At 39.5% G+C, this 9,929-nt stretch overlaps 1 protein-coding gene across 1 annotated transcript; it reads right to left on the reverse strand.

Annotated features, from left to right (window-relative positions):
• Positions 1 to 1,675: 1,675 nt before the first annotated feature.
• Positions 1,676 to 9,866, reverse strand: LOC127362864 (protein sel-1 homolog 3). The gene is made up of 23 exons (XM_051399110.1): positions 9,701 to 9,866; positions 9,137 to 9,611; positions 8,260 to 8,386; positions 8,036 to 8,157; positions 7,818 to 7,933; positions 7,670 to 7,731; positions 7,450 to 7,582; positions 7,233 to 7,368; positions 6,975 to 7,112; positions 6,348 to 6,553; positions 6,076 to 6,255; positions 5,304 to 5,423; positions 4,978 to 5,118; positions 4,789 to 4,851; positions 4,493 to 4,666; positions 4,277 to 4,404; positions 4,104 to 4,187; positions 3,923 to 4,013; positions 3,753 to 3,840; positions 3,552 to 3,661; positions 3,326 to 3,453; positions 3,146 to 3,248; positions 1,676 to 2,015 (listed from the first exon to the last, which is right to left on the reverse strand). Exons 1-23 carry the CDS (start codon positions 9,782 to 9,784, stop codon positions 1,926 to 1,928), a joined length of 3,099 nt encoding a protein of 1,032 aa, XP_051255070.1. The 5' UTR covers positions 9,785 to 9,866; the 3' UTR covers positions 1,676 to 1,925.
• Positions 9,867 to 9,929: the final 63 nt, after the last annotated feature.

Below are 9,929 nucleotides of genomic sequence, written 5' to 3' on the forward strand. Positions count from 1 at the left end.
GTGAAAGGACCATTGTTAGGAAACAAAACTGTTATATAATACTGTTATCTTACAATCTTATAAGACTGAAGTAATAATATTACAAGATAGAAGTCACAGTAATACAATAAGAAAAAGGCTGTGATATTCTGAGAACAAAATGTTGTATGTTATGATTTGACTGGATATACTTGTGTTTTATGTGCATGTTTGTAACATTTCCTGACAGTCCATATGTACTGTAGCTACTATTAAATTGACTTTATTCTCAAAACATTGTTACTCCACAGACAGTAGCTTTGCCATAGGAATCAAATTACAAAAACACACAATGCATTATGTTTTTTAATTGTAGAATGTAAACTCCTCAGGTTGCATCCCCCAGAAAATTACAGAGAAAATGCTGAGGACGTGACCTTGGTGTTCTCAGTGGTAGCCACAGTCACACGATGCCAGGTGAAGCGTGTCTGGGAAATGATTGTCAGGAACAAAAACATGGTCAGGATGGACAGGATCTAAGCTAAAATTATGGAACCACAGTCCCTCTGTAAGGTTATTAATAAAAGGGCCTGTTTTTCTAAGGAGGTGTAATACATTTGAAGTGTTTGTGAGGATATTAGGCCCAGAGTGTGCACCCATCTGCCATGTGCATTTCTTGATTAAGATCATTTGAACCTCATGAAATGTATTGTATTGTATTTCTGCATTGAAAAGTGATTGAAATTACAAATGTCAGAGCATTTTAATCCCACTGTTACCATCATAACCGCCAAACAAATTCTGAATAATTCCTAGAAACAGAAGCAAAGCAATTAAACTTGTCTGCCGGTGTTAATGAGATGTTGAGAGTTGAGTGGATTTGGTCTCATGAGAAGTGTCTGTAATTGCTTGCTTGATTTTGGTTGGTGAAATATGAATTGCAAGAAATTCTCTGGCATACTTGTTTTCCAAACTTGATGAGCAGCAGCGTGTTATGTGGAAATAATACACAAGATTGATTTTTTAAGCAATCATTTTATTTTGTTTTGTGACAAATACACACAGACAGAGACAGCTCCAACAATATGCAAAGGCCACAAGAACTAAACATCCGACTTCCAGATGATGTTCCTAAACTAAATCTCTGATATTACATAAGGAAATCTCCCTCATAAACTGCGATATTTCTACCCATGTTGTTGTATCTATTGTAAGATTGAAGTCATTATTCATATGGCGTAGATATTCTGAAGTCATGTTACATGTGAGATCCGTCATGGCAAGGCAAATTTATTTATATAGCACGTCATACCCAAGGCACAAAGAAACAAATGATAAAAACAATAAAAGCAAGCAAGTCTGACAGTCAACGAAGTAACATCTCTGAATTAAGCTATTATTTTTTACTGTTCTGTCCTAATTTTGCTATAATATCGATTTTGACCTTTTAAACTGTGGGAGATCTGTCCACACAAAACAGAAAACAGGAAAACAATATATAAGACCCAAGGTAGAGTCCAGATGACCTGTTAGGTGTTTAGTAAGCACTTTGAAGTATAACGTGGTGGTGGAGGTGAGGCTACACCTGGACATTCATTACCTGAATTTCTGTAAAACCGCCACGGGGTGAAGGAATCATTACACTGGGAGACAAAAGGAAATACAAGAACAACATCTTTGATCTACCAATCTTGAAAAAGACTGCAAGTCACATGGCTCTTATTCAGACTCTTTATTTTCCAACCAAGTTATTCTTTTCATTAAAAAGAATCTCAGTAAAAGATAAAAAAACTTACAAACCAACAACATTTCAGACATGTACTAAAAAAAAACAATATTCATTTATTCTTTACAGTGATCCAATAGTAAACATACAGTATGTAAACTAGCACAAAATATTGCCACGTCGTTGGCCAGCAGGTTGACTTTGCTGTTGTTTGTTGCACTGACGATCCTGATGAGAATCTCTAGTTTAGGGAGGGGACGGGCCTCCTGAGCACACCGAGGACGATTAAGAATATCGCTGGAGCTGCAACCACGGCAACAGCAGTGGAGAACTGTGGGAAATAACATGACTGAAATGTCAGCACAGATCACAATAAAGTGCTGAGTGGGATATTCCCGCTGACCTGCAACTGTACTTTGGTCAGTGGCGGAAAGTCACTTTTTACATTTACTCAAGCACCGTACTGAAGTACAGTGCAGAGGTACTCTTCATTTACTAGTATTTCCATTTGATGCTACTTTATAATTCTACTCTATTACATTTCATAGGGAAATATTGTATTACATTATCTGACAGCAATAGTGACTAATTAAGTAATTAATCAGTTTTATCTTCAATTATTATTTTTCATATGATTATCTTATACAATATGATGCATTATAATGAATGAAAGTGCTCAACAACACATTTCAGAATAGAAAATATAATTGTTTGTGACCGGCTATAAAATAAATTATACATACTGCATGTGCTTCAACCAAATGTTGAGCAGATAAATGTTACAGATTCATACGTCCGCATTTGCAGTGGATGAGTAACAGAAACCAAGAACAGCCGTGCTTGCAAATTCATGAGATTAAGATCATGAGTTAATTATTTTGTTCTCTTGAGAAAATGAGATAATCAACCCCTTATTCATCTTATTAATTAAAATGTTACACAGAGATCAGGAGTGCCATGCCAGCATGCATAGATGGTGTATTATACATGTAACATTGGTTCAACGTAATGGAGAATGCATGGCAGAATGACGTGCAGCGTGCCAGTTAATATTCATTTTCATACTGACCCACATGATCCAGCAGCCTGGAAAAAGTGCATAAATCTCATAAATCCTTAATAAATCTTCTCCTTATATAATTTGTCAGTGTTGCGTCACATTACCAGGACATTAATAGCTTAAATCAACTCTCAGATGTACATTCTGGTAAAATCGTTTCATTTCAGTTATGAATCCTCCCCAGCAGTCATGACCTTATGATGTTAAAGGCTAAAATCAGGTGGGATCAAGCAAAACCAGACGCATGTAAGCATGTGCATGTGCAACACCCAACCACCTAAAGACCAAAACTAAAATGCTTCTTAAATTTTAATTTACAAATAATAATAATACATTGCCATAACTGAAATAATGTAATACTTTTGCTTCATACAAATGTAGCTTAAGCATATTACACTAACCTTAATAGCAGCACTATAGTCCTTATGGAAAGACTGAAGATACACACTGAAGAGGGCAAGGCTGCAAGGCAGATACGAATCTGTATCTTCTGAGTCTCTGCATCTTTTGGAAGAAAATATAGAATTATTTTTCTTACAGATTTATGTTGAAAACAATCTACTGCACGTACACAAACACACCTTTTGTACAAAGCACTTAGAAGCAAACTCTTGTCAGCCAGGTACAGCTCTGAAAGGCCGAGTTCAGTCAATACTGACAGTGGCAGCCTGTAACCCTCTTCAGAAAGGAGGCCAAGGTTGTACCATCCCTGTGGAAGAACAGTATGGCTTACACACATGTACACACACGCACAATTAGGAATAAACACAAACCTGAAGCAAGAAAATCAATTTAAAAGAAGCAGACCTGTGGCTCGTTCCTTAGAGCAGCCAGCATGTACATCTCTGCTGCAGAAAAACAGTCTTTCTGCCTGTCACTATGCCCCTCATACAACAGGTCACCCATCTTTATCAAGGCTGGAGAGGCAATAAAAGTAAAAAGGTTTTAGTTGTGGATGTTTACACACTATTTTTTCAAATACTGGCATCTTAAAGGATAGTTATTTACCATAGGTGTCAGGATTTTGACTTTGGATTGTAAGGTTGTAATATCTCCACGTACAGTCTGATGCAAAAGCAGGATCCAGAAATCCAAACTATGAACATACAGAGTAAAGAAGAATGAATAAAAAACAGTAATAATAATATAACACTACAGCTAATATACAGATAACTCACCGTATTTTGTTCACAGAGATATGCCACATTGAACTGGGCGGCAGCGTACCCGCACTCAGCAGCCATCATGTAATATAACAGTGAGCTGAACCTGTTGAAATGCTACAATGTTAATTTGCTGCAACTGCAGCCCAGTGGCCTGATCAGAATCATGGCAAGTGTGAATAGAAAAAAAGATTACATGTCATTCTTGAGATATGAGTCCAAGGCTTTCCGCAAGACGCTGCCCAGGTATCCATTGTGCTCAGCTGTCCACTTTACCCACCTGCAGTCAGTTACAGAGACATTTCAATCATGACAGAAGGGGAAGTCATATGTCTGAAGTAAAGGAAATAAAAAGGGTAAGTAGCTAACAAAACTGCATCTGATGGACGCCTGTTGACGTGGCCGGGTATCCCAGTGGTCCACATCTCAGCCAGTTGAACTGCTCCCCTGATGTGCCCTCTCTCTGCAGACTTCAGATAGTACCGATAGGCCATAAACTGTCAGAAAGACAAATGATTTACTTCTAGGCACTCAAGACTAGTCTATTAGTAGATGACAACAGAAGGAATTTATATTTGAGCTAACCTGGTCAGCAGCTTTTCCTGGATACAGACCCTGTGAGTACACCACACCAAGATTCAAAGCAGCATCTGGACAATTGAGGAGATCAGCCTGCTCCCACAGCTGCACTGCCTGCTTGTAGTCCTGCTCAAACCGCTCATAGTACCAGGCGAGGGCATTGATTGCAGGAACAAAACCCTGTGGGGCAGAATATTATAAGAAAATATAATATAAACTTTGAATTCTGCAGAAAAAGGACTCCTAATGTAAGTCTAGATAACACATGATGAAGGACAAATGAACGTTTAACAATACAAAACCTGGTCCATTGCTTTCTTCAGGAAAGTGACAGCTTTTGGAATGTCCTTTTTAACCCCGTGCCCCTACAGAGACACCAATTAATATTTAATAATAGGAGATAACAAAGATAACAAAAGAAGGAATACTCATTTAGTAGATTCAGATATAAATGCTCATGTTTCTCATTGTGCATCAGACGTAATTCTGACCTCCAGTAGGACTATGCCGTAGTCATACATTGACACCGGGTCTTCCCACTGGACAGCTCCCCTTTCGTAGTGTCTCACAGCCTTCTGGATGTCTGGAGTCACTCCCTGCTGACCCCAGAACAGCATGCGACCAATCGCTTGCTGCAAAACATTTGCTGAATTATTACTCAAAAATGACATGATAAATTATTTTCTTTTACCCCGAAATTAGTACTTTAAAGACAAATTGTATTTCTTGAAATGTGTTATGTACTTGTTTCTATCTGACTTTCCGTATTTTTGCACATGCTTGCAACTTAAAAAGCAGACATGACAGAACAGGGTACCTCAGCTTCAGTTGCGCCCCGGCGTGCCTGCAGTTTAAGCCACTGGAAAATATGATGGTCTTCATTGGTCTGGACATTCAACACTTCATCATTGTTCAGGTAAATAGCCTCAACAAAGGTCTACAAAAAGAAAGGAAAGAGAAGATATTTTCTTTTGTGTCCTACCTTCCTAAAACAGTTGCATATAGTCCAGAAACACAGCTCCGTGCTTTGTATTAAACCACTTTTGAGCACTGTAATATTACCAGATTTATCATACTCTTATCTTTCTTCATATGGAAAGCAGTGACAACACATCAATAAGTGACTTATTAATGATGGATATCTGAAAACAATAGCCACAGTAAGGGGAGCAGAAAATGTATTACCATATCACATATCAGCTCATATGTTGTTATAAAGCCACAGCTACATATGAGAGTTTCCTCCCAGCCTCTGCATTACAATTACTATACATCTGACACTGCTTGTTCTGACAAAATATAATGTACAAATACTATTCTCTGATATTTTGTGTTATATTATTCATATATATGTGTAAGATCATTTAAACCATGCCATTTATCACAATGTATATTGCATGAAAGGGTTAATACTGACTTATATAAACATAGATTTAGAAACAGATAACGATGTACAAAAGGAAGCCACAAAGTCCTACCCAAATGATGAGCTTTTGGTACAACATAAAGTAGCACTGTATCACTTTTAGATATGCAACGATGTGCAAAATCAGCAGAACAAAGCCTCCAGTTTCAAATGCATACATTACCTGCTGCGGTGTGGGATTAAGACGGTCTAGAGTTGTCTGCTTAGCAATGTTTGCATAATATGCATAGGCCAGGTCTGGGTCTGTGGGGAGGCCATGGAGACCCTGGTGGTGCAGGTGCCCAAGATGCAGAAGGGCTAATCGATCATCCTTCTGGGCTCCCAGCAGGGCCAGGAGCCAAGCCTGTACCACACACAAGGGCATGAGAGAATATAAAAAATTAGACATGTTCACCACTGGAATAGTTTCACTACAGATGACCCAGTAGAACACACCTTATTGGGCTGTTTCTTGACGCCCAGGCCAGTGCTGTAGAGCATAGATGACATGTGCAGAGCTCGGTTATCAGCTAAGCAGCCAGCTTGGAGCAGCAGTGGTAATATTCTGCTGACCACTTCAGTGCTGCTTGCTCTGCCCAGCTTATGAAGTGATAAGGAGTACAGTGCTCTGCCCACAGCTGGCAGGCTAACTCTTCTTTTACCTGCAAGTCAGGAAGTGAACTGATTTCAGCACTTCATGTTAGATAACACGTGGATATCATCAATGAATAATCAGTAGAATAATATAAGTATAATGAGTATTTCCTCAACAAAAGTTAGTCATTAGTCATACCAAAGACATGTGACCTTGGGGAAATTTAGGATAAAAAGCTTTGATTTTGTACTGGAACAAGCTGATACACAATCTACTGTATATACAGTAATACTGACACCGGGTTGGATTCCATTGTATTTCCCTTGAAATCAATAGAACGAGGCAGTGGAAACACTGGGGCTGCCAGGATCAACAAAAAATTAAAATGCCTTGTAGGGGCTTTAAGCGAACATATTTATTGTTATTTTCCACCTCTGGAAATGTTGTATCAGTGCTACATGAATTCATTTGTGCGGTGTATCTCTCACCATATTTAAAAGCCAAAAACTTGGCCAGTTTTGCAGCTTGTCTTCTGTGAGGGACAATCGCCTCCCACAGCCCGCACTGTGACTTTGATGGCAGTCTGTCTTTTACCATCCACTCATGGAAAGCATCAAAACAGGTCTCTGAAAAAAAAACAAAAAAAACAGTTACTTTGTTCTTTCAGTTGCTATGCAGAGGGGTTCTTGAGAATCTTTCAGTTACAGTCATTTTGGCACCATCTAGTGGAGATATAAGCCTACTACCAGACTCTGTCCTCTGTTTGGCCTTGAGAGAATAGCCACTGATTTTGACAGTCATATCAAGATGAAACGCCTGGCAGGTCTGCAGCCATCCGGTCAGGTTCACACTCCTAATAACATCTGGGATCACGACTTCAGACTGCAGAAGGGGAAAGCGATCAGACTCAAATGTAGCGAATGGTCGACACTGACAGTAACAGTGGGCAGGTGCGGTATTTACCGGGCTGTGAGGTGATATTCTGTTGCGGTAGTAAACCAGTGGTCCGTAGTAACCTTCCACACCTCGTATGTATTTCCCTCCCCCAATCACAAAATACCCCTCTGTGTCATCCAGCATGATAGTATGCCTCAACCTGTAAGACGCAGAACACTTGAAGTCATATTTTTATTCCTGATGTTAATATAGTTTCATCACTTTGTCCTGTCAAAAGCAGACTTACATGTGTTCTATAGAATAAACCGTTCTCTGCTCTTTGTCCATGCACACCATGGAGACAGTCACCTGAGATGCAGTGACATTGACCACTTCATTATGACCATTATTTACACACTTAGGAGGATATCTTCAGTCAACGAGAGAGAACTCACCATTCTACCGTGCAACGTCACACTGATTTGGCACCACTCGCTTAAAGGCACCTTGAACGGAGAGAGAAATGCAGAGGCTTCCTCAGACTCTGCACTGACCTGGACGTGTAGCTGACCTGTACATGGTGAAAAAGATAATGTCAGTCCAGATAAAAATATGTCTGTGTCATCACATAATAAAACTATCTGAGAGGTTAGAGAGAAATCTTAATTTTTACCTGAATTTGTGAGGAACAGTGTTGGTGTGATGTAGTTATTATGGGGGTCTATGTGGTAAAACAAGCCACACATTCTCTTCTGGCAGTGACTGGTCACAAATACCCATATGGAGAACATACACCTGGCAAAAATACAAAGCAAACCTGGTTAACTAACCCTAAATCATTTCTGCAATAACATATTAAAAGCTCAGTTATAGCCAGTGGGACTTTGGTGGTCTTACCATGGAAAAGAGATGGCTTTAAGACGCAGATACTCCAGAAGCTCACTGCTATAAGGGTCTAGTGTCTTTGTGATACCAAAGCCTTCTCCAGTAGAAGCATATATGGAAGACAGCAAAAGCACGGTTTCTGAATGAAATAGAGATTGTTATTTTGGTTTTTTTATTCCATAACAATCATCTTAAAACATGATCATCCTTTACAGATCAATAGAAAATGACATTTAAATTTCTTGCTCATCCTAAAATCATTCCATGTATTTGGGTTTCTGAGAAGTTCTGTTTTCTCGTTCTGAAATATAGACAGAAGAAATTTCGGATTCTTCACAGCTTCACTTTTTTTGTGAGAAAACGTTTTTCTGGTTATCCATTTTCTAGGTCCGATCTAAATTGTTTTTGGCCCTGTGCTTATGACTTCAGGAAAGTAGAATAAATAGGTTTTTCCAGGTGATTCTTTTGTGGAGTGTTTTCGTTCTATTCGTGTTCTCTTCAAGGTGAGTTTTAATTGCACCGTGCACTCTAGCACATTAACATTGGTGTCACGTCTTTCTTTTGGCTAGAAACGTTTTTTAATCAGTGCTGAGAGAAATTAAACCTTACCTGGAAGAAAACAGGACATGCTTATAGTAATTTTCAGAACATGGAGTAGTGGTGCACTTCAGCCTCTTCTGACCAAAACGAGTATAACAATTAACACTTGAAAATAAAATCTTGTTTTCACCTGCCATAACCTTTTTTCTCCCATCTGTTCTTAAGTCATAAACATAGGAAAGAAAACCATTTAGATCAGACTTATGTGTCACCAGTATTGTCTCACTTGTCTCCTGTGGGCTTCCGTACATTTGTCCACATGTGCAGTGTTAAACTTCTCTGACCTTACCTTGCTCCAGAGGGCATTGTTTCTTTGAAAACTGTTGAGTTAATTGAAGCATTTGTGTGCTCCAGGCAATGCACAGTGGATGTTGTTTTACAGGTCGATTAAAAAAAGGCCTAGGTTGCAAAGTTGCCACATCCTGAGCTGCGACAGACCTCTCAGTGTCATCAAATCCACTGTGTCTGACTGACGCCATCAGGATACAACTCAGCACCCACTGGGAGTCTGGAACAATCCCATCAGCTTGATACACCAACCAATCCGGCAGATTCAGCTCCAGGGTCCTTATTTTAGGGTCATCTGGGAGGCAGCTCCACTGTCTTAACAGGAGTGTGGAAGTGATGCCGGTATCAAAAGATACTATACAGTCCAGCTGTACTGTAGCAGGTTGATCACAGGAGTAAAGTATTTCCAAGAGATGGTCTGACACAGGCTCCTCTGGAGGATTCAGAAGTGTCACCTGGTCTAAACCCCAGACTATCTGTATGAGAAAGAAGACATGCACATAGTTGCTAATGACACCTGAAGGGACCAGAGTATTACAGATTATGAAGGGAAACCTGCTCCTACCTGCACACTGAGACAAAACACACAGACGTATCTGTAGTGTGTGGAAATCCACGGTTCACACTGTGTTCTCATTAATCTCGCCATTAAAGATTTTCCAAGTTGCAAAGAAACAAGAAGCCTCAAGATCCGGACCTCATCCTGCTCCACCTCAGTTACACTGAAGCATAGGTCAATATTGAACAGCACATAGCCCCACCCAATTACTGTATACACAGTGCAGTTAGGGTGG

This window comes from Dicentrarchus labrax, unplaced genomic scaffold, assembly GCF_905237075.1.
Source record: "Dicentrarchus labrax unplaced genomic scaffold, dlabrax2021, whole genome shotgun sequence".
NCBI classification, from domain to species: domain Eukaryota; kingdom Metazoa; phylum Chordata; class Actinopteri; family Moronidae; genus Dicentrarchus; species Dicentrarchus labrax.

Bases quoted from the DNA above. Each gene is read 5' to 3' on its own strand.
- LOC127362864 (XM_051399110.1), bottom strand. From the start codon at position 9,784: ATGGCGAGATTAATGAGAACACAGTGTGAACCGTGGATTTCCACACAC. The intron at 7,934-8,035 runs GTAAAAATTAAG...CACCATGTACAG, and splicing joins ACTGTTCCTCACAAATTCAG to GTCAGCTACACGTCCAGGTC. The intron at 7,369-7,449 runs GTAAATACCGCA...CCCCTTCTGCAG, and splicing joins GAATATCACCTCACAGCCCG to TCTGAAGTCGTGATCCCAGA.